The following is a 25,813-nucleotide window of genomic DNA, read 5'->3' on the forward strand; positions in this document are numbered from 1 at the left end:
CTCCAACCAGATGAGAATATATTTCATGGTGTTTTCTGCACAGAGCTATAATAGTGCTGAAAATAATCCTTTTAAAAGACAACATGAGAAAACTATTTAGTTAAAAGCTTATTTTTTGAAGCAAAAGTTAAACAGACCTTGAATGTCAGCAATAAATATTAAGTAATCAGCTTTTTATATTTTAATTAGCCACCGCCCTTTTATTCCCCCACCACTGGATGTAAAGAACAAAAGTAAGCAATGGGTAGAGCAATGAGGGTGAAAGCAGTAAACTAATCTACCTGCATTGGACGCCTGTATTTCCTGCAGGCTGTGACGTGGGCAATAACACTTGCATGAGTCTCTTTGCTGACATTAATTCCATTCACTTTGATTATGCACTGTCCAGGGTGGAGACCTGCTGCAGCTGCCACAGTTCCTTTAAAAACAATTGTGAAAGTTGCCAAATTCCATACTAAACATACAATCCAAGTGCTTCATTCTGCATCAGTATCTGCTACTGCTGATTCTTTCATGACTGTTGCTAGTACTGTAGGTTTCTGAAGACAATGAGACTGCAAAGTTTCAGGGTTTCATTCTAGAGGATCCCCAGAATAGTGACTACATCATGATTCTGGAGAATATTTTACTGAAAAACTGTTCAGAGAGCTAATACAAACCTTAGCTATATCAATTTAATTGTTATTGTCTTAGAATAAATTTCACCTGATAAAATATCGCAGAACAAGATAGCCTCTGTTGGTTTTATTGTGTCTCATTGCAAAATCCATGTAATACTTTATAGCTTATAAAAATAAAGTGATGTAATGGACTATTTCACTAAAAATAATATATTGCCAACAGCCCAGTACTGATGTATAACCCAACAACAACAAACCAGTGTGCACCTGCAATTAAGGAAATGTTATTTTAGTAAGGAAAAACAGATTTTAGTTTTAAGCTTCTAGTTGTGTGACTATAAAAAGCAATGATTAATAAATAACTTTATGAGTTATTAAAAATACCTTAATATTCTCCCTTTCAGAGTCAAATTCTGTTGTGAAACAAATTCTGAAAAATTGCTAGACACTACCAAATGAGGCCCATAGTCAGTTTGTTGCTAAATTTCCCCAAGAACCTAGCTGAAAATGCTGGGGAAGATTTGAATCAGTAATTTGAAAATAATTTTTTATGATATAGATCATCATTTTACTTTAAATTCTATTCAGTGTCATAAGCCTTTGTTCTTTGATTATAGCAAATGTCTCTATTGATAAATAAAAATCAGAAGTTTTCTGACAACTATCCCTGTAATTCAAAGCAAGTATTAAAACAGACCAGGAGTTTCTTGTCAAACAGTATGTGAAAAATCCAAGCCCAAGGGCATTTCTGTGTATTCATTTCTTATTTTAATATCTTTACCATTTCATCTGTAATGGAAAATGACTAGCTTCCAGCTTGAAGAGAAAATGTTCAAAGGTTATTGGAACAGGAACTTTTATTAACTTTAATAATTATGAATAAAAATGAAGAATACTCTGAATAAAATAAAATAAAATACACATTTCAGTGATTTGTTTCCATATTAGAGTGACAACCTTGAAAGAGTCCTCTGTCCACTGAATTAGTACAGCAAAGGTAGTGGCAGTGTAAAATGTCTTGCCAGTATGCCTCAGATCTATTCTGGAGGGACTGGCTCTTGGGGTTTGAAGTTAGTTTGGTCTCCAGGCATATTCCATTCCTTACTCCTCTGTTGAGATTGCCAACAAAAGACGCCAATGAAGACTAACCGTTATGCCCCCAGGCTGATACAAAATAATTGAGGCCCTCCTGCAAGGTTGAGGGGTTGGCAAATAGCACAATCATATTTTGATTTGTAAACAGTCTGAATTTGATAAGGAAGGAATTGAAAAAATAAATCTGGAATCCCATAATATGATTTTTAACAATCAATTTTTACAGACTATAGCTGCATTTTAAATTAAGTTACCAAAGTAAAGTGTCTGGAAATTACACCACAATCAGCTAATCTGGTTCCAACAAATATCTGAATTTACAGACAAAGCTTAAACAAACTCCATTAAATAATATCCTTCAAGACTGCAGAAATGTTATTCAGATTCCTGAAAACCATGGTCCCAGTTCAGCAAAGCATTTAAGCATTTGCTTAAGTGCCTCCATGTTCAACAATTTCATTGAAGCATATGCTTACATGCCATCGAGCTCAATGGGACTAAATTATTTCCTTAAATGCTTTGATGAATAAGGATGGACAACTGAACTGGGACCCAGGTGTGGCAGTAATTAACAGATTGGTGTGCATTAGACTCTCTGCCCTTGAAGACCTGGTTTCTGGCACCACAACTCAGGCCAAAACTGACTGGTTCTTTCAACTGGTTGCTTTGCCAAACTTAATCACACTGCTTGGTTTAAAGTTTCTCAGTTATAGGGGGTAAATTGCCACAGCACAGGCTAAAAAGATGCTTTAAATGAGCTCTGCTTTTCACAACACACAACAGGTTGTTTTCTATAGTCAGCGATAGGGACTTAGAGAATTCTGTTCCTCATCAGTGTCAGAACAGCAAATCAGAATACATTGGGTTAAAAGAGTGGGCAAATGTTTGGCAATCATGTCACAGAAAGGACATAAAACAGCAAACATCTGTAGTTAGTAAAATGGTCTAAGTCACTGGAGCCCAGAGCTGTATCAAAGGATTTGTCCAAACTACACATATGTTCTCAAAAGAGTTTTCAGATGAGTCAGACCATCCACATGTAATTTAATAACAAAGTAGCCTTCACTGTGTCAATTACTTTTGCATTTTTCCTGAATCTGTAGAGGATATTTGATCTTAAAACTTATATAAATGTTACTGAAAGAACTAATCTAAATATTTGTAAAAACCAAGAAAAGAGTCTAAATTTTAGCCAAATTAGGATATTCATAAAACAGTATTTTGAATGGCTAGATATTTACCATTTGTTATACTTGTAACAAAATAACATTCTGAAGATTTTTCAAGGGTAAAAAAATTAAAAATCTTACTCAAATTTTATTTTATCATGTTTTTCTCAACAGGAAAGAATATGTAAACTGAAATTATAACTGTAAATTTGATCAACCTCAACCAGTCCTAATAATATGTCAGACAGATTCCATTTAGCTCCTACTACTTACCTCTCCCAACAGCATGGACAACTGATGGACCAAAGCCCCGAATTTGGAATCCAAGTCCATCTGCAGAGTCAGGGATCTTCACTGTCCTAACATCAATAGAGATTCAAGATCAAATATCAGATGTTGACATTTTATTCTTTAAAGGAAATATTGGTCACAATGGGAAAAGTAACAGGTAGTAAAAATCCACTTAAACTCCACTCATTTCTCATACTTTTTAAAAATAAAGAGAGCTAAACGAAAAGGAGAGACTGTTTGACCAAAGCTTTTTATTCATTTATATTCTATTTTATAGTGCTCATTACATTCTACTTGAGATTTTTACATATAGAATGAATTTACCTTCACAATACCCATGAAAGCAGGAGCATATTAATCCATTTTACAACAAGAACTCAGTAAAATAGAGATTAAGGCCTATGTTTTCAAAAGTGTCTACTCATTTGAGGTTCATCTAGTTTTGGACCCCATATGAAACACTTTGAAGGGGCCTGGGTTTTCAGACATTGCTGTTTTACATTCTTGCTCTCTCTTTACATTCCTTACTTCACGATGATATCAAAAAATGAAAAACGTGCTCATAAGAACTACAGGCTAAACTTTTTCATTTGAAGTTTCGATAGGCTATATTTGAAAAATTCAGAAAAACTTAAATCTTTTTACCCAAAATTCCGGTTTTAAGAAATGGCCAAATCTCAATGAAAATTTCCATCCAGTTCTATGAATTACAAAGAAAATCACAGAGAAGAACAAATAGGGACAAAAAAGATAGAGGACTGATTGTGATGCCCTTATTCAGTAAGGACATCCAAACTTGGCCCAGAGATAGCCGCATGATGAGATTATAAGACTAAATAGCCGAGCGGTTCTGAGAAAGGTAATTCCGTCACATGAAGAATTTCAATATTTCAAATTTTTTTTGTTCCAATTTGGAATGAAAACCAATAATTTCAAAATTCTGGGCAGAGCCACAGACCCTGGAAATCTTGGAGTCCTAAGCGCAGAGGTAATCCATCTGGTAGGCTGCCCCAGAGCCACAGACTGTGGCAGCCCTGAGATCCTCGACTTCTGGGCAAACCGACTGCCAGGCTGCTGAGGAGCTGTAGACTTTAAATGCTTTGGGGACCCAGGCTGCTGAGGTGCTTCCAATCTCTCAGCTCCCCATTATCCACCAGACAGGCTGCCAAGGAGCTGGGAAACCTGGCAGGGTTCTGTTGGAACTTGTCAGAATAGAACTATTTCCAGAGTATATTTTAATTTTGATGAATCAGCAAATTCCAGTGACAAAAATATGCCCTCCTTAGGTGTCAGATCCTAAATGTAATTTTAAAGCAGTCTCGGTGCAGCTATTTTTAGAATGCTAATGAAACCCCGCAAGCCCGAGTCCGTTGACCTAAGCTGGGAGGTTTGTTGCTGTGGGATGTGTAGATGTACCCTTAGGCATGATTAATAAAGATGATAAATAATAATAATGTTGAGAATCAGAAAGAGATAAATGTAATTTTAAAATACGTTCATCCAATATTGTAAAAAAAAAAAATCTTATTCAAATATAGCGTTGAGTATAAATCAGCTTCATTACATCACTTCTTGTTTATAGCAGGGGAAGCTGAAAATATGATTGGCACTTGGAGACAATTATAAGCAGAGCCAGAATCCAAAACCTTTTGCAGTCCATGAGCCTCTCTAAAAACTGACATATTTTACAAACATACTTTTAAAGACTCTTGGCTATTAACTGCAGCTGGGGAAAACTCAATGGTCTCACTTTGCAAAATTTCCACACAGAATGCATTATATAAGCATCTCTCCCTGCTTCATATACACACTCTAGGCGAAACTATGCAAAGCCTGAGTCTTGTAGAACTCATTAGTTGAAGCTGGCTTTGTGTTGTGCACAAAAGTTGAGACATATTCATTTTCACTTAGGAACTCTATCAAGATTTGAACTGAGGTCTACACAGGTAAAAGGCCAAAGCCCAGACCCACTGAACCAACTAGCCTGCAAATGTTAAGCTTTTCTATTTTTACTGATATGATACTCAATCCTGAAGCTTTTGTTCACAAGTAGTCCCACAGACTTCAGAGGGAATTTTTCCTGAATAAGAAATTCAGGATCAGGCCTCTCCTTAACGCCACAGTTTCAGCAGACATTGATAAATTTTGCAATCCATCCCACAACTCATTTTTGAGAGCATTCAAAGCACATGCTAAGACTTAAATGGTAATCAATCCTATAGTGTCCCCTCACTAGTCAATTGGATAAAATTGTCTCAGAGATGAGGTACCCAACCTTGAAAGCAGAAAACTACTTTCATACATGAACCCTTAAATACTGGAGAGATGCATGAAGAAAACAATGAAAAAGTTGTTTATTATATTCGCTGTATATAGTGTATTGTACTTTAAATTTGGTTCTTAATAGAGAGGCCTTTACCTTGCAGACTGTGCCAGAGAAGGAAAGCAGTAAATACATTTTTTGAAACAAGAAACAAAAGGGAAGAAACCAAAGGTTAGCACAAACTCATAAATAAATACATATATTACTACAAAGGTTTAGGGGGACCTCACACACAGCCCCAAACAAAAGTAATATGTAAAATGCATCATCCTAAGAGTACATCTGGAGAGCCACTCCTCTGGGGCACAATTCTTTCTTTGCTTTCCTCATCATTCTGGGTGGGTTTAATTAGCTGGGCCATCCCAGTGCCAAGATACCCCCCTGCTCTGGGAGTGTGTATGGCAGGACAATTATTTTTTCTTCCAATGCAGACCCACATTGCAGTTAGCCTGTGCATGTGTGTAAAGGCGAGGGTGATTCTGATTCCCTCTTATCCCAGGCATCCATGTAGTCCAAGTCACAGTCTAGCCCCTACTGTCATTTTGGGTCTGAATCTCCGCTCTCTTAGGCTGGTGTAAATCAGGAATAACTCCATTAAATTGAATGGACCTATGTGGTGTAAGTAAGGGTTAAATCAAGCCTTTCAATTCTTCTGTTTATATTGAACACATGTATTTAAGGCTTACACATAGATGAAAAGAACTGAAGAAGTTGCATAGTAAACAGGCACTCCATTCTTCTTTTACATAAAGAAGATGCCATTTAGGTAAGAATTGTCATAAATATTGTATTGCAAGGAGTTTAACTGTTAATATGTTGACGGGTTTACTTTTTAATCCTATGTATTTTATTTGTAGAACCAGAACAGAAATGCAAGAGACCCACTAGACGACTGAGTCTAACCCAGGTGAGGTCAGGACATAGTTTCCAGACAGAGGATGTTTTTAATAAACAGAATATCAGATAAGTGGATCAAGACTGCCTATATATTCATGGAAATTTCATTTACACTTGTGGTTTCTGTGTGTATTTAAATGACAGGCTTGAACAACAAAAGTGACTGATATTTTCCCTTTGCTGTTGTTGACAGATAAATGTAATTGAAAGCAGATTGATTAGCTAAATAAGATTAGATTTAGGGCCTGCATGTTGATATTATATCAATCATTTTATTATTCAAGAATAACACGTTTGCTGCTCAGATAACTTTATAAGGGCCATTTAAACAATTTAATTAACCTTTCAACAATGGAACACCTTATCCCAATAATACAGTAATATTAAATCAATGCTTTTTCCTGTTTAATACTATCTAGACATTAGCCTTCTAGAATTCACTTCAATTTTATTTTTAAAATTCCCAAAACAGGAAGCACAACTTACTCCCTTGGTTTTGTGCTCACAAGTACCCTGAGAGGCCTTCTGCTGTTTAAGCATGCTTTCAGGAAGCAATCCACTTCATTGAAGGGTCTCAAAAAAACTAGGTCACCATTAATGGCAAAGATCTTTTTCCCAACTTCCAGGCCTGCCATCTAGATGAGAGGAAAAAAACAACACTTGAGCATTTTGTTTTGTTTTGTTTGATTTTTATAACCATAATTGTGTTGATTTTGTCTGCCTATAGAGAGGCCCATTAGGAGTCAGTGATACAGACATTCTTTTTAGACTCCTACATACAGCATGAACAAAACAGCCCTAAACTATACCTGGCAAAAAGTGGACTGTAAACTCTAAGTTTCAAAAGCACCTAGCATAAAGGGCCCTGATCTTGACTGGGCTCTTTGGACACTGCTACAGTACAAATCAATAGTTATAATTATTAATATAATATAGATAAGACTGCTTTTATTGGGTCAACTTTTATAATTACCACATTAACTAACTTGCCTACCTGTTGTTCTCTAAAGAAACTGAAATATAGGGACTTGCTGAGTATTTTAAGAAGCATGTGAATATTTAATGTTAGAAAAACAAACAAAAACCTCAAGAGTTTTGTGTTTCACACCTTTGAGTGAGAGATACAACACATCAGGTCAAAGAGACCCTTTAAACTGTTGGTCAACTAGGGAAGAAAGCTAGAATGTTGCAAGATGTACAGAGCTACTCAGGGCATTCTCCAAGTCTAACTGCAACTTGGGAACAGGGCAGTACTAGATAGTTGACTAAAACAAAATGGAATTATGGAAAGTTACCAGAGCTCTTTTTATCCTAATCCCCTATTCCACAATGAGATATAAAGGTCTTTAAAACCAACTCCAAAATTCTTTCTTATAAAATAAAATCTCAAAATATTTTACTGTCACACTTTTCTGTATATGTACAGTAACTCCCATTTATGTCAATGGGAACTGTGTGTATACACATTACTGAGTTTTATCTGAAGCAATGCTAACATAAACACACAATCCCTCTAATTTACTCTTTCAACATCACAATCTCTATAGTTTACATTATTACAAATAAAAACCATAAAGGCCTTGAGAGAAACCACATTTATGTGAAATAAATCAAATATATATGTCTGAGGAGTAGCACACCTGTTTTATTTTCATTCATTACATTTTCTACTTAACAGTGCTTCTTCCACTGTACTCTATGCAGCACATGAAAATAAATATGTTTATAATTTATTTATTGCATCTCTAAATTCATGTAATATAAAATCACAAGTAAATACAAAATGATAGAAATAACAATAGTCTTAGCTTGGTTATAAACAAAAGTGATAAAAACAATTAAAAACTACACTTTTTTTCTTGAAAAATAGCCAAATTGAAACACTGCATTTTATTATCTAAAAGTGCAAAATTTTCACAATTGTATCACAAAATACAACATGTGATCATCATCATAAAACAGAGCAAAATGTCAGACTACATATCAGTATGTTACCTCAGCATTTGACCCTTTCTCCACTATTTTAATAATTGGTACTTTGTTTTTGTCTTCTAAACCAAAACCATAGCTGCCTTCATTAGATTTAATCTGAAAAATAAAATTGTTTAAAATATTATAAACTGAAATCTTATTAAAAATGTGGTAAAAATAAACAGAATTACACAAATTGCCTTTCCATTAAACAATAATGCAAGACTTATATTTAACACTACTGAATCCTATTTATTGCTTGCCAAAACTCAGAATCATTCAGTTTGTTAACTTACCAATAGCGACTTGGCTATGACATTTTCCACTACTTTTAAATCATGTTTCATAAGCCTGTGCTTCATATTTGATCCTTCCATTTCTTCATCCGCAAAAAAACGAAAAAGAAGTGGCTCATCTTTAAATTCACTTTTTTCTAAGACTGCATGACACAAAACACAAAGATTAATCCTTTTATTATGAATTCCCAAACATGTTTTTAAAAGAGTTAAATATTGATAAAGCACTTATATAGATTAAATGCTACAATGCTATTTTTGAGTTAATTCTACTCTATAGGAGTTTGAATTTTCATAATAAATTACACTTTCTAACTATATTTTAAAATGATTTAAAAAAAAATTTTTTTTTAAAAGAAAGGCTGAAGGGCAGTTAAGGCCTCCTCTCTCTTCCACTTCTCCCAGTTTCTCTAAAATGCTGTTGGGGAAATCATCTTTCCTTCCTTTTGTTTCAGTCAGATGACCTATGCCTTGAATCCTTTTATTGGATTCTTGTCTCTGATGGCATCAAATTCAGCCTCCTTGTCTTCATCTTCAAAACCCTAAATACATCTCTGCTCTTATTCCCCTTTTTTCCCCTTTTTTCTCTCTAGACTCCTCCTGATATTCTTGTCTCTCTCTTCCCCTAAGCCACTCTCTCTGCTTCACACTTCATCACGCTCCTCCCATACCCCTCTCATTCTCATTCATCAAATGCCTCTACTCTCTTCAATTGCTCTTTAGAATTTCACTTATAGCAATCCTTCTATTTTCTTCTCATTATTCGTCCCCACAGTCTCCCTTTTCTGAACTCTTACAACATGTCTTGTCTTTCTGCATTAGTGTTGTCTACTGTAAACGCATCTGTGCAGGAATCATGTCTTTGTCAGGATCTTGGGTAAAGGGAAGCAGGACTAGTAGCAGGGCCAAGAGTCAAGCTGAGGCGCTTATATGGGGACAAGGAACCAATCAGGGATCGCTAATGTCAGTCAGATTCCTTGAGGCAGAACGACCAGTGGCATTGAATCTCAGTGGATTGTGGGTGAGATGAAGTGGCCAGGTTACAGCTGGCACTGGGGGATGTTGATTGCTTGATAGCCCTTGGTGGGTTCAAGTCTCTCTGATCCTGACATTACCTTTTCCCCCACTAGGAAGGTCCTCGGCTTGTCTGTATGGGGTGCACAGAGGGCTGTCATGAGGTCAGGTATGTGGACCTGGGCTGCTGGCTACCAGATTGCTCTGAATGGCCATATGCTTCCCAGTCAATGAGATACCAGAGGGAGCCACATTTCATTTTCAAGTCCAATATTTCATAGACCATTATCATGACCCTGGATCTGCACTAGGGGAGGAGGGGACTGTGATCGATGTGCAAATGGGTTGCCAACGTCTGGCTTTAAAAGAGATACATGAAACACTGGTTGTACCTAGAAGTATCTGGGCAGTGGGAGCCATATGGTTACAGGGTTGATCACCTGACTAATTGGATATGGGCCAAGGTGCTGGTGGTCCAGTTTGCAACAGGGATGGCCCATGCAGAGGTGTTGTGCAGAGCACCACACCTTCTGTCCCATAGTAAATGCTGGGCCTTCCCAATGCAGACAGCATGTCATTTGTAGTCCTGCACATTCTCAAGATGTGTTTTAAGCTCCTGCTGGACCTCATGGATCTGCTGGATCCTGTCAGGGCTGTGGGGTTCATAGAAGTGGTGGGTATGGTCAGGTGGAGACAGGGATGTAACCCAAAGTTCATGTAAAAAGGTCTCTGCCCAATGGAGACATGGTTGGTGATGCTGTAGGCAAAGTTTGCTTGGGGCAGAAGATCTGTCCAGTCATTCTGGTGATAATTTGTACAGTATTGCAGGTATTGTTCCAAAACCTGATTTATTTTTTCAGACTGGCCATCAATTTGTGGATGGTAAACAGAGGATGTATGACTGTAGACCCCGAACAACCATAGAGTTTCATGCCAAAACCGTGAGATGAATTGTGGTCCTCAATTGAATGTAATCCATTCAGGGAGTCCGTGTAGACAGATGACATGTATCACCAAGAGCTAGGTCATTTCTTCTGCAGAAGGCAAATGCACAAAGGGAGTGAAGTGGGCCATTTTAGTTAGTTGGTCTACCACTGCAAGAACAACTGTGTGCCCAGCAGACACAGGAAGCTCAACTATTAAATCCAAGGTTATGGCCACCCAGGGTCTAAACAGGCTTTCTGAAAGCATTAGGGTGCAGAGGGGCTTTGTTCACAGCTTCTTGGTGCAAGCGCATAGCTCACAGAAGTTGCTATAGGAGTGGACCACTGCACACATCCTGGGTCATCAGAAGGAGCAGGCAACTAAGTGATAAGACACGAGGAGAACAAAGTGACCAACTGATGGAGTGTCATGACAGAGCCACAGCCCTTCCCATTGGAAGTATCCTGGTGGAATATAAGTGGCCCTTGACGTAAAGCAAACAATCCCACACCTCTTGTTGTTCCTTATTTACTGCTTCAAGGTCCATGGGGATGGGATCCTCCTTCACAGTTGAATGGATTAGGCTCAAGAGGTCTTGTGGAATAGTGGCATCCAGGAAATTGTGGGGCCTGAGGAAGTGCGGTGGCTTAGTGTGGGAGTGGGAGTGGAAGGGGAAGTAGTCCCCTCTTTGGTACAGGGCATCATCTGCCTTGTTCTGGGTGATAGTAAAATTAAAGCATGTGAAGTAAAAGGTCCATCAAAGCTGTCTTTGGTTCAGCTTCTTACCCGTCTCAGATACTGAGATTTTATGATCTGTATACTCCTGTATTAGATGTCGGGCACCTTCAAGTTGGTGGTGCCATTTGTTAGTATATAGATATTCAGGCCTGCCTGTAAAGGCTCATGTTTTGTAAGTATATCCTTATCATTTAGTTGGTTATAGGGGTATAAAACAAAGAATCAAAACCACAGACCTTTTCTCACTATGACAGTCTGAGGCCTTGTACTTTGGCTCAGATACAGCCATAAGCTGTGAAGCGTGCAGACACATATGCACATTCCAGCATAACAGCTTGGTATTAGATGTTAAGACGGTGATCCAGTCTAACACCTCCAGATAAAGAAAAGATCCTAGAATGTTTAAAGGAAACTTGGTTTGATAGCATTCTGTCTGGCAAAAGAATTATTTATCAACAGTTGTGGTTGTAAAATCTACACTCCTTATTGTTTTGTCTTTATGGTACCCAATTCTCTATTATCTATTTGAATGATTTCTGTCTGGTTCTTTGATTGTTTCTGACTGTTGCATAACTAAGTGTGATCAGTTAAGCTGGTGGGATATGATTAGTTAAAGAATTATGTTACAATATGTTAGGATTGTTTAAAGAATCATTCTGTAATATTGTTAAAGAAATGACTGATTAAGATACATTATAAAAACTGAGGTAAAACAGGAAGTAGGGGAAAAGATTTATTGGTGTAAAGGACTGGAGGGGTCGTAATGGATGCTTGCTTGAAAAGATCCTAATAAACCTGTTGTATTGCCTGCTGCTGGACTCTGGACTTCTGCTTCTGTCAGCGAACTAAGAACTGAAAGGACTGGGGGGAGGGTGGGCAGGCGGGTCCTAACACCATTCCCCAAAGGTGGCTTTGATTGCTAGAAGCTCCTTATCTAAAATCTCATAATTTTGTCCTGCTGGTGTGTGTTTCTGAGAATAATAGACACAAGGGAGCAGTTGCTGTTGGGGGCCAGATCTCTGGGAAAGTATTGTCCAAATTGCAACATTAGATGCGTCAGTCTCAACAACAAAGACCAATGATGGATCAGGATGAATCAGAAGTGAAGTACTGGTGAAGGCCATCTTGAGTTTGTTGAATGCCTGTTTACCAGGTGAACGGAGGGATATTTGTAGAAGAGCTTTTCCATGGGCTATCTGATCTGAAAACCAAGGAATGAAGTGTGTACAAAAATTAGTGAACTCCAGGAAGCATTGCAGCTCCATGATGTTCCGAGAGGCTGCCCAGATCCAAACAGCATCCACCTTCCTGGAGTCCATTCGGAAGCCCACAGGGGACAAGATGTATCCCAAAAACACCATGGACTGCTGATTGAAGCTGCACTTCACTTCACCTAGAAGTTCTGCATCTAGGCCATGTCAGTGGAGCCGATCCAGAACTGACCAGATATGTTGAGCATGCCGCTTGGGGCTCTCCAAGATGATGAGTATGTCATCAAAATAGGTTATGACTCCTTGGTGTAGAAGGTCATGAAATATGTCATTCACAAAGTTCTGGAATGCTGTTGTAAGATTGAATGGCATTAGCAAATATTCGTAGTGGCTGTACTAGGTTCAAAAGGTAGCTTCGCACTCATCCCCTGCATAGATCCACACCAGGTTATAGGCTCCATGCAGGTCAAGCTTGGTAAACAAGCTTGGGCTGATTCCAAAAATTCCAGAATGAGTAGCAGAGGGTACCAGTTTCAGGTGGTTACTAGGCTGAGGAACTAGTAATCCACACATAAAAGCAGGGTCACATCTTTATTTTTAACAAAAAGAACTGAGGCCCCAGCAGAGGAGATGGAGGGATGGATAAGTCCCTTAGCCAGATTCTCCTAGAGATAGGATGGCAGAGCGACCTGCTCTGGCTCTGACATGGCATAGATGAAGCCAAAAGATATCTTGGCTCCAGGTTGCAGCTCAATTGGACAATCATAGTCCAGGCGCAGTGGGAAGGCATCCACATTCTTCTTCTCAAAAACATTCAGGTACTCATGGTACTTGGCAGAAAGGGCAGAAGTTGGTTCTAAGGGGGGGTCCCTGATGGGCCACAGCCTTGGCCCATGGGCCCCTCAGCAGTGTCCTGAACTCAGGATAGAGGGGGCATCTTGAGTCCGAGACTCATCTGATGATGCACACAGGCAAATGACAGAATTCAAAGCGGAAACTGACTTTCCACCCACACGAAAGGACATGAAGATTGTGAACGGCCAACCACAAGATGCTGAGAATTATGAGAAAGTGTGATGAGTTGATTACTCTGAACCATAGGATCTCTGTATGGTTCGAGATAACAACTTCCAGGAGTACCGTTTCCAGTGTTACTGGGCCTGAAGGCATCAGCGAGCCATCTATAATCTCTAAAAGGTTGGGGTCCATTTTTTGTTGCAGCAGGATGCCTAAGACTTGTGCCATATCAGAATCTATAAAACTGTGCACAGCCCTGGAGTCCGCAAGCACCCACTAGGGGTATTTGTAAGGGTTTCCTTGAGACATGCAAGCAAACGTGGACTTGCAAGTGCGATAAGGGCTCACCGTGCCTTGGACATGCATCAGTAAGAAGTGGGAGGCAGCCTGTGGATGGATTTCCCTGGGTCCACCCAGGCTTGTCCCCCTCACTGGGCCAGGTCTTGGTCATTTCCCTACTTTTTTTGAGCAGAAGCTCATAATGGGCAGCTAAGCAAGTGTGTGGCCAGATTCTCCACCATAGAAACACAAGCTGTGGCACTGCCAGTGGTCTCTTTCCTTGTGGTCATGTGATGAAGGGCTGCATCGATTTGCATAGGTTCTGGGACCAGGCCACAGATGGGTATTGGGGTACATCAGCTCAGTGGCAGTGCAGCTTATTTCCTCTCTTCTTGTCACTTAATGCATAGGGTAAGACCGATGAAGGCATCTAGGTGAGTTGGGGTTTCCATGTGAGCCAGCTCATAATTGATCTCTTCTACCAATTCCAGTGGGGATTACATGAGCTAAGCAGCTTCATTCCATTAGATGAGTAGCCTGAAGTGGGCATCTTAGGAGGCAACCAGTCCCTGTCCTTCCATAGTTTCCACATGGCTGCTTCCACAAAGTGGGCACAGTGGGAGTTGTCAAAAATAGAGAAGGCCTAAAGAAAAGCATCTCAGTTTGACAGTGCTGGGCACTGTTCCATTAGGGGCAAAGACCACTCCAGCATCTCTCCCCAACAGGAGACTAATTATGAGTCCTGCTTTGGCCTGGTCAGTGGAGTAGAACTGGGTATGCAGCAGGTGACATTGGCTGATGAAACCCCTAAATTTTTGCAATCTCCATTCAAACATTTGAGATGGGGACTGTTGGCCCACGGTCCGGATGTGCTATAGCACAGTGTTCTTGTCCTGCAAGCAGGCTGCTGGCTCTCTCAGCATCTGGTTCTTGGTGGCATACTGTGTCAGCTGGGCCCATAGCACAGCATTTTCGTCAAGTAAATGGGTGGTCTGCACTCACATGGTCTGGTTCTCAGATGAGAGCTGCACTGCTTGTGTCAGCAACATGGGAAGTTCCTCCTGCGGGCTGCCAACCCATTCAGGTGTGTCTAGCGCCCGTTGGGACATGCTGTTAGGATTGGGTTGGGGTGGTCTAGGCAAATGGTCAGGATACTGGGCAAAAGGGAGGTAGAACTAGTGGCGGGGGATTGAGATTCTGGAATTGAATCCAGGGGTCAAACAGAGGGTCAAGCCAGAGTCAGGAATCAGGCTGAGGGTCAATACCAGGTATCAGAGTCCATGTTGGAGTTTCAGGGGTCAGCCAGTAGCCAGAATCCATATCATAGTTGAGGTCAATACCTGAAGTTCAGGAACAGAGAAACAGAGCAATCATGACACCTAACTAGGGATGCACATGGTTGCCTGGACACTTCCTGGTATGCCCCATAGGCTTATATAGAGACAAGAAGCCTATCAGGGATCACTAATATAAAGACCAGGAGCCAATCAGGGATTGCCAAAACCACCACCAGTCAGATTTCTCAAGTCGGAACTTCCCATGGTGTTGAATCTCTGGATTGTGGGTCACAGGAGGTGTGACCAGGTTACAGCTGCTGCCAGGTGATAGTGTAGGGATGTTGACTGCCTGGTATCGAGTCCCACTGATCTTTACAGTCTCACTCTATATTTGAATAGCAGGATGAATTTTTACCACTGTCTAAGTGATTATTAATAAAAAATCCTCCATAAATCCTTCAAAGAGATTGAAAAAAGAATGAAAGCCCCACTCCACACTTGCATATACTCTTCCCTACACTATTAATGTAATCTAAAATAATACAACCTAGTTAAATATTTGTTTTTTAAATTTCCAGACAGCTCCCTCTTTTCAGGTACACATTGAAATCATTTACTAACTTGCCCATCACCCTTTTCTAATCTCTTGGGGAGGTCCCTTTACCATTTTCCTGCTGTGCAGAAGGAATTCAACAACATGTGACCTTTAGCGTGTACAGAATTTACTTACCATGGTGCATAAACCCGTTGTCACAAAGTCCTACACCAAAGATCATTGCTTCTTCCCTGGTCCGACAATCTCCCTGTTAAACCATAATAAGCGCTATGTAATATAAGAGCATAAGAACATACAAATGGTTATAATGGCTCAGACCAATGGTCCTAGCCCAGCATCCAGTCTTTTGACAGTGACCAATGTCAGATACTTCAGAGGAAATGAACAGAACAGGGCAATTTATAGAGTACTCCATACCCTGTTGTTCACTTCCAGCTTCTGGAAGTCAGAGGTTTAGGGACACCCAGAGCATAGGGTTGTGTCCCTGACCATCTTGGCTAATAGCCTTTCAAGGACCTATCCTCCATGAACTTATCTAATTATTTTTTTAACCACGTTATACTTTTAGCCATAACAACATCCCCTGGCAATGAGTTCCACAGGTAGACTGTGTTTGATATGAAGTACTTCCTTATTTTTATTTTAGGCTTGCTTCCTATTAATTTCATTGAGTGACCTCTGATTCCTGAGTTAAATGAAGGGATAAATAACATGTCCTTTTTAATTTTGTCCACACAATTCATGATTTTATAGACCTCTATCATATCCTCCCTTAGTCATATAAGAACATAAGAATGAATAGTAATTCAGAAAAACTGAACCTATTTATCTTCATATCATACACAGAAATCACATTGGAATAGCGGCAAGTTCTACACAATGATCATGGGCAGATTGTGCTCCTAAATGACAACACACATTTTCCATCATCTCAGTGATGCCACCTATTGTTTGTTATTAGCCAAAACATTTTCCCATAAAATATTGAATCTTTTTGTTAATATTACATTGTATATTTATACTGAATATTTATTGACAATCATCAAAACTAAAGTTCATAAGAGATTTTCATTTTTTTTCTAACTTTTTCTGATTCTAAGACTTATTTTCACAAATTATCTTCTTCATTCAATACATTGCCTACTTTATTTCTATGCTCTTTCATCATTTATGTGAACACACATGTTGCCATCTATATTTAAACATACTCAAACAATAATGTTATCTTTTATTTATAATCTGTACAAGTATCAGGCCCTGAGCTGTTCCAATATATATGACCAGTGTTGAAAAGGAAGAATTCTTACATCTACTCTGTCATACTATTCCCAAAGAAAACACTAATAGTTCTTTTCACATTCCGCAGCACCTCCATAATGGGATCACAGAATCAGACTGCAGAAAAGCAGCAACATTAGGAAAATATTGGTACAACTTTATTCAACAAAGAAGTTATTCCTATTGTCTTCCAATACAAACCGCGATCTTGCCTAAAACAAACTGAATTCACTGGTTGTGAACTTCTCCTTGCCACTTCTTTTTGACCATTAAGTCAGTAATTTGCAGATTCACACACTATTCATTTTAACTAAAACTATACACATTATTACACAAAGTGCTAGCATTTTGAAAGAATCAAGAAGCTAAGCTGCATGAAAAATTAAAAGATCAATGTGCAACACAGGAAAAGTAGCATTCGGCCATGGACAGCTGATTTTTGCTGTTTTACAGAATCAATAGAATATTTACATTCATTCTGTTCTAATAATTAAAACTTTTAGACAAAGTGTTTCCATTTTCTTCTACATGGTAAATTACAACTTTCCATGTTAGGAAGTTAAATTCATAATGCAGAAAACTAAATCAACGCAAGGGTACACTTGCCTGTGCAATTAGCCAGTCTATCAGTTTGTTAGCCATGACTACAGATTTATAGGTCCTCAGATGATAATCTTTATCCCTGTTAAAAAAAAAAAAATAATAATAATCCTGTGTTTTACACACACATTGACACAAGCATGATCAATGGGGTTGTTTTTAATAGTTTTCTGTACCTTAAAAATAGAGCTGCAGAAGCTGCCCTGAGGTCTCAACTCCTTAGATGGAGCAAGTCAAAGCCTACAGTGTAGATAGGAGTGGGGAGAAGGGCTGGATTTGTCCCTAGGTAGCCAACCATGTTCCCTGGGTGTAAGGATAGGCATCATGTTACAAGTATGGGAGTGACTCTCCAAGTGAGATATATAGTGCTAGCATGAATGTGACTGGACTATGGTATGGGTAAGCCTCTGAGCATGCCCAATATGAACTAGATTTTTCCAGAAGCCTTACTAAACTGCCCTGACAAACTTGATCCCCACTTACTCAGTGAACATGACACTTGGGGCATTGTCTATACAAGTCAGCTTGGGACAGTATCCAGTACTTTTAAGTGCTAGTTTGGAATCCCATCCTGTTGCTACTTTGGGGGCACTCTCTCTACAATTTCTTCCCCATTAACGCATCCCTTGAAACACAGGTTCGGATTTGGCTCTGTGTTTGTATATAGTATCTACAGTATACAAAGGTATACACTTGTTCTAAATAAGTCACTAAGAACTTCACAGCTGGACTTACCTTATCACTGGAGTAAACAGACTGTGAAGACGACAGTACAGTCTTACACCCTGTTAATGATATAGATATGTTTAAATCCACATTTACACTGAAGCAAATACCATTCAATGCATATTCTGACAAAACTTATCCATTCAAAATTATGCACTTAACTTATATTTTAAAAATGTAGAATAGAAAAAAGTGAACATTCATTTCATAGATAAGTTTTCATACACCAAACTTATTTCTGATGTTCAATAAACCTCTAGGTAACAAGAAAAATAATATTTGTGACTAAATTATCATAGGCTTTTCTAATTAATCTTAGAAATCAGAGTTATGTAAAGAAGATTAGGTTTAGTGCAGTATTAAAAGATTTATTTAAAAATACACTAGTTTAAAAGAAATATATGTGTTAAACTTTCAAAGAAAAGCAGACTTTCTGTGCAAATGAGGATTCCTAACAAACTGAGTTACTAGAGAGGAGAAAAATAAAGTGTATTAATGTTTATTGCCAGAAAGTCAAATTGAACATGACCCACTGTATCAGCAAGCAAGCCAAATAAAATTAGATGTAAAGTGGTTCAAAAGTTTTAAAACTTTTAATAAAGAGTCATATATATATATATTTGGTTTCTAATGCTTTAATCACAAAATCCTCCTTAAAAAGCACATAACTATTCATAAACAGATTTAACAAAATAGAATTAAGATTATGGCATACACTACAGTGGTAAAACAATCCTAGTTTCCACTGTATCAGGACCACAGAATCACAAATTTAGGAACATCAAAGGGACTAAAGATGACTCTATTGACTTTGTTTTAATCTGGTTACAGTGTCAGGGTGGAGATCATACAACCTGCATATCTCCATTAAAAATCAGCTGACCTTTGATAAGCCAATACACCCTTCACACACTACAGGAATATCAAAAGCCACTCGGATACAGACAAAAAGAAATTCTGGTCTATACTCCCATACTCTGTTTCTTTTCACTGAACATAAGTGGACTGAAAAATACAGTAAACTGTTGTTTCTATTCTAGTCATTCAAAAAGGTGGGCAGTATATGCTTCATATGTTTGTGTAATGTAGTATTTCCTGGATAAAATCATTTTTGGAAACATATTTCTCAGTTTCTGTATTCAAAATATGATTAGCAATAAGCCAAGAGCCAAAATCTGCCTACAGATATACATATTTAACTCTGATTCACATTACTGTGAGAAGTAGACAGATGTCCAGGGACAGAGTTTTTCCTAATACAATACTTTTTGCATGATTTTTAACTAGGACCTCTGTACTTGACCCATTTTTACTGATAAGAGCAGTTTTGTACCTTGGAAATCACATCCTGCATTTCACTTCTTGGATAGTATGTTCCATCATCATAACGGAATCTGTAGAGCATGTGTTCAGGTTTGAATTGGTGCTTATCTGTAACTAAAGCAAAAATAATCATGAAATGTTATAGCCAAAGAATTCCAACTTTCTGCACAGGCAGGAGATTAATTAAGGGGACAAACAAAGTAATTCCCTATAAGACAACCTCAAATACATTCAGTAATAAAGACACAGCATAGCTCTATAATTAAAAATATGTTGCTATTATTTAAGATGGAAATGGTCTACTTGATCAAGCAAATGTCAAGATTTTTTTAAATAGCAAAAATACATAGAAAAACAAATTTTTGCTTAGGGCCAGATTGTTTCTAACCCTTATGCTGATGCACAGAGAGCAGGAAAGGAACGTAAGATGCCTTTCCTACTTGCATGGCTCGTAAAAAGCCAGTTGGAATGGCAAGACCTGCACTCTTTGGAGCCACAAGGGCTACTCTGTCCTAACATCCCAGCAAAGGTGCGCAGCAGCTCAAAGCAGGTACAAGGCATAGGTAAAAGGTTGAGCCATAGTTCTACTTCCACCCAACCCACACTAGCCAGCAGAGATGACCAGTCTTGTGGAGGGGAGTAAACGACACCCCAAAAAAGCAGCAGGTGCACAGTCTCTACACACCCAAGAGCTCCTGGAGACAAAGTTATGGATTTTTTAAATAGTCATATGCATGCGATGTACAGAGCACTTCCTGCATTCTATACCTTGGCAATATTCCCATTGAAGTTAACATAATTGCAAAAGACACTCATCTTCAATTTCTAAAAAATAAGAGCTAGATTATTCCATTCAAAAGAAAGGATAGCCCAGTGCATATTAACCTGTGACTTGGGAAATGTGGATGTAATTCCCTTCCCTTTCACAGACTTCCTTATGACCTTGAGCAAGTCACTTAATCTCTCTGTGCCTCAGTTCCCCATCTATAAAATGGGGACGGTAGTGCTTCCCTATTTTATCGGGATGACTTAAGAATCAAAATATTAATTGCAAGGTATTCAGATACTTTGGTAATAGGGCCATACAAGAATATAGATAGATTTAAATAGAGCCCATGTTAATGGCTAGTAGAAAAGCACCAGGAAGCATACCATGCCTATTCTCTTTTACAAGGATGTTTAAGAAGAAAGGGTACCATCCTGTATAATTATACTTGCAATGCATAAATCTCTAGGGCCAATTCCTGATGTTCTTAATGAGTCCTTACCCAGATAAAATTGACATTACCCTCAATGGAAGTTATAGCTAAATGATGGCAAAATTTACTCTGTTCATCTCATGCACCTATTCGGTAAAAATCTAATCTTGCAATTATCATTTATAAATGTGAGAACCTGAACTCAAACTCAGCAGCAGGTATTTTTATTTTCTCTATATTGGTGTTTTGTTTTGTTCTTTAATCAAGGTTAATTGAATACATAGATGAGTCTAACGCTGTAGTTGTTCCACACACAGAACTTCCATTGATGTCAAAGGGAATCACATATACAAAATTGAATTATTAATGTCAGAATGACAAAAAAAGAACCCATCTAAGGTATCAGTTTGCCAGGATATTTAGCAATGATGGTTCAGAAATGTGGATAAATACCCCAAAGTACAGATGCTTATCCAAATTGTCCAAAAATCTCTTGAGTTTGCAAAACAGCCTGGAAATTTTGTGAAAACAGGCTTTCATTCTAGTAGATCTTGCTTCCAGTCATGAATGGAACATGGAAATGCAAGAATGTGGAAAATAAAATTAAAGAAAGTTAACAAAACTTTCTGAAACCTTTAAAAAAAGGTGTGGTGCAAATTAGAGCCTAATGTTTGATCTAGTTCTTCTTTCATCCAGTATGCGTTACACAATCCTAATATTTATTTAAGTAAATTAGCTAACCTTAAGTGTATTTTGGTAAATACAAAGCTCCTTATTATCAGCAAGACAGCTCATCCCACTAACTGATGATAATGATTCCTCTCAAATGTCAAAGACAATGTTTGTAGGTGGGTTTAGCAAATTTATTTCTCCTTAGAGCAAGATTGGGGAAAAACAAGAAAAGAAAAAGAACTTTTTCCATTATCACAGAGTTTACACATCCACTAGGAAAACAATGTTCAGCACACTAGGGGTCTCTATTATAAAAATAATGCCAGCACAGTGAAAATAAATGACCAGTATAGTGACTATCTGAGTCTAGCAAAACCCAGCACAATGTTTGTAACGTGCATAACGGATATCAGCCAAACTCTCTCTCTCTCTGAAAACAGATGGTTCATTCAACTTTATTTTAAGAATTCTATTTTCACTGAAACACAGCTGGATCCACACACTAATGAAAGTAGTATGTCTGGCTCAAACTTCCATGCTCAAATATAAAACTTTTTCATCATGAAATCACATAACATTCATTTAATTCTGTTTTAAGGGAATCTATTAGTGTATTTTGGATACAATTTAAAAGGTCAGTAGAAGAATTGTTGGCACCAAAACCTTTCTACTGACAAAAGTTCTATCTGTATAGTAAACATACTACAGTCTGACATTTTGAATGATTATTGAAGAAAATATTGTAGATCATTCACATAAAAATGCAAAAAACTGTATGAAGAGGGATGAATAACCTGAATTTGTCTCCTTCTATTCTACGTGTTCAGAGTATCCATAGCCCACTAACACCCTGGCCTCACTTTTCCTTATCAGCCAAGGATACTTAAATAGTAGTAGCAAAGAACTATGTCACCTGAAGCCCTCAGATTTCCTTGGCCATTGTTAAATGGAAGATGAAGATAAAAGCATGTTTGTTATCTGCTGTTACTTGGGTGCCCAGGGGCAGCAATTAATCCAAAAGGCACCAAGGCTAAGCAGCACTTTGACAGGCTGTGTAAAACAATTAGGAAGTAGCCATGTACGTTGCTAGCCATGTATACTCAAACAAAATGGAAGCTTCCACAACTGTATAGTCCAGCTGGCCCACGTACTTTGGTAGGCTCTGTGCTGCAGAAGTGCCAAGGTTGAAGATTTGCTCCCCCTGTGAAAGGCCAGGAAGGGCCTAATGGAAAAATGATCCAGACAACATCTGACAAATTTGTTAAATCCACTCCTGTTTACTTGATCAGAAATTGTGGCAAGAAAGACACACCTTGCAGAACTTTTCCAGACTGTAAATCCTAATTTCCTAAATCACACAGTAAACCCTAATTTATCCTTCTCGGGCACACTACCCAGGTCCTCTTGTTGTGATAAATCATTGTAATTCATAGAGAAGATCACCTGCAACTGGAATGGTCTCATAAGCCACCACCAACACAAAACAAGACCTTGGCTAGAAACAACGTCCTACTTCCAGGAATTTGGGCCATTCACAGTAGAACTAGTCATGGAGACACTAATGAAAATCAGAGCCACCACCTATTACTCTGACCCCTACTCCTCCTAGATGGTGAAAAACAGTACAGAATATATGGGACATCTACCAATGACAGCCAACACTGTTACCTAGCAGTTCTGTGTTCTTGGGGAACCAGGGTGCAAAACCCCGACTCTCTCTCTGGCTCACCTGAATACCCCTCCCCAGAAACCAAAGGTATTTCAATATAAAAAGGCAGTGGAAAACCCTCCCATCAAGGGAGATACAACTCCCCATGCCTCATCTACATCAAAGATGTAAAAAGGGGGCATACAGAAGCCTCATCTACATTGAAGATGGAACATGCACTGAACTCTGGGATTGCCAAAGCAGGGAAGCACTGCATTTTGGGAAATCTCTGCTCTTGATGTAAATGAACTAACACCCGCACACATCCAACTCCGCAATTATCAGACCATTCTAGTTATTGATATGCAAAACACTGAATCCTGGTTGCATTGTGAGCTCTCTCTCAAGGAAAAATGCCCTTCCAGGAAGGATCAGCTCCTTTTGTCCAGACATTGTTTATCTATAAACAAACCTGGTGTCTACAAAACCCCCTATCAAAGTCAAACCTCTGTTCTGATGCTTGGATCCAAATTCTGCATCAGTTCCACTGGAATCTCCCCTCTTCCTGACTGGTCGTGCTGGGGACTCTGCCTGACTCAAAGCGCTCCAGACCCTAAGCTGACCAGCCTGTTTTCTGGGAACCTCTGAACTGCATGGAGTGGTGAGACCACCTCCCCTTCCCCCCTTCTTCCCCCAACACACTTTTTGTCTCTCTCCCTCTCAGTCCAGGTATAACTTTCTACTTTTGTAATCAAACCTGGGATAGCTTTCTCCAATACCCCAACTGTAATTGTGTAGTATTGTAAGCATTTGATCGTTTTTCTCTCCTTGTATGGTATTACTATTAGTATCATAAGTTTTATATACTTAGCAATAAAATAACTGTTATAATCAAGCTAATTGCCACTCTCTCTCTCCAAACTTATTTTACTCCTTTGTGTTCTTGGTCCCTATCCTGCTCTGCAGCAACGCTTCTCTTACCTAAGCCAAAGATCTCTGGAGTGCCCAAAAATCCTATGGGGTTTGCTCATCAAGGGGGTTACTGCTAGAACAATTGTGGTGTAAAGGGGCATATGAAAGGGGACAGCCGGGAAGTACTACTCTGCCTAGCCTATGGAGTCCAGGGGCAAATAAGAGTGCGGCTCAAAGTGCTGTTTGACCCAGCCTGATTAATTCCAGGGGCAAATAAGGGGAGTAGCCGGAAAGTGCTGTTTGGACCCAGCCTGCTGAAGAAATGTGCTCTATTCTGGTGCGTTGCAAAGGGGCATATAAGGGTGGCCACTGAAAGTGTGGTGTCACCCAGCCTGCTGAGTTCAGGAACACATTAGGGGTCAGCTGAGAGTGCTGATAGCACGGTCTGCTCAGATGTACTCAGTTAATCTGGAATGTGTGTGTCTGTATCTGTGGGGGATTTATCTGAATCTGGTGCTGGAGGAACCCAGCCCTGAAAACCTTAGGTCCTGCAGGATAGCTCCATTGGGAGGGGGGCGTGTAGCTATATGAACACACAAGTAACACAAGCAGTACATTAGTAGAATCACCCCTAGAATCACACCCCCTTCCAAGAAGGTAACCCTAATAAATGAGCATACCCCAGGGTAAAGGGCAAATCTGGTAACAACACCTCCTTTGCCAAGAGGAATCTACCCCTCACCCTAAAATATGCAATAGTCAGACCAATACTGAGGAGACATTGCTCAACAATGGAGACGCCACCAACTATTGCCTAGTGTCAAATTTTTTAGAGAAGCTATCTACCTCTAGTCCACAGTGCCACCTGTCAGCTACCAGTGTTCTGTGTCCCCTCTTTCACTCTTCTGGATAGGTATAGAGACTGCTCTTGAAGCTCTGGCAGAAGACCTGCTCCTGTACATAATTGTGGGAAGAACACCCATACTCAAAATAGATGGAAAATTACTGGAACAAATTTACCAGGGGTCATTGTGGATTCAATGACAATTTTAAACCAAGAGTGGATGTTTTTCTAAAAGATACACTCTAGGAATTATTTTGGGGAAGTTCTTCATGGCCTGTGTTTTACAGGTGGTCAGACTAGAGGATCACAATGGTCTCTTCTGGCCTTGGAATCTATGAGCTTGCCTTCTCATGTCATCTGGGGATGATTCATCTCCTCCTAGAGTTAAAGGGGACTAATATCTGGTCACTGTAGAGTGATTTGTATATAGCAGTGAAGTGCTCACGTATAGGCCAGACCTAACCAGCAGGTTTTCACTAAGTCTAGCCCAAATACTACTTTTGACTTAGTTGAAGACTTGGTCTGAAAGTTTCTCCTCCAGTATCCATATATTGCATCCCTATATTCAAGAGAATGCCTAGCTGGTAGAGTGGGACTTGGGCACAAAACCCTGCAGTGATATAAAAGATAGATTGTAAGAAGACAAGCTCCCAAAGGCAGGTCCAGGTGAAAATTCAGTGGTATTGCAACTGGGTCTGAGCCTAGCCCAGGTCCAGGGAAGCCCTGTGATGTAGCACAAGTGGGTTCTAGTTGTGGGAGGATCCAACAAACAGCCATATAGTGCACTCACAATGGCTGGGCTGGTCATGCTGTGGATCTGCCAGGAACAGCTGCTCAGCCTACTGCTGGTTGGGGCACTGCTCACCATGATGGACAGGCAGCCAGGCCAACCCTGAGTGGCCTTGTGACCCCCTATGTCAGGTCACAACACTG

At 39.2% G+C, this 25,813-nt stretch overlaps 1 protein-coding gene across 8 annotated transcripts in view; it reads right to left on the reverse strand.

Annotated features, from left to right (window-relative positions):
- Positions 1-25,813, reverse strand: part of PREX2 (phosphatidylinositol-3,4,5-trisphosphate dependent Rac exchange factor 2) — a 257,393-nt gene that overhangs the window by 128,401 nt on the left and 103,179 nt on the right. For all 8 annotated transcript variants that reach the window (XM_067553641.1, XM_067553642.1, XM_067553643.1 and 5 more), the window contains 9 exons: positions 19,616-19,719; positions 18,292-18,341; positions 17,563-17,638; positions 15,853-15,925; positions 8,663-8,805; positions 8,391-8,483; positions 6,882-7,030; positions 3,158-3,243; positions 282-418 (listed from right to left, as the gene is read on the reverse strand). In XM_067553641.1, coding sequence (XP_067409742.1) covers positions 282-418; positions 3,158-3,243; positions 6,882-7,030; positions 8,391-8,483; positions 8,663-8,805; positions 15,853-15,925; positions 17,563-17,638; positions 18,292-18,341; positions 19,616-19,719 — 911 coding nt within the window. The remainder of the gene's footprint in view (positions 1-281; positions 419-3,157; positions 3,244-6,881; positions 7,031-8,390; positions 8,484-8,662; positions 8,806-15,852; positions 15,926-17,562; positions 17,639-18,291; positions 18,342-19,615; positions 19,720-25,813) is intronic.

This window comes from Emydura macquarii, unplaced genomic scaffold (genome assembly GCF_026122565.2).
Source record: "Emydura macquarii macquarii isolate MOO-44397 ecotype Brisbane River unplaced genomic scaffold, CSIRO-AGI_Emac_v2 contig_1477, whole genome shotgun sequence".
NCBI lineage: Eukaryota > Metazoa > Chordata > Testudines > Chelidae > Emydura > Emydura macquarii.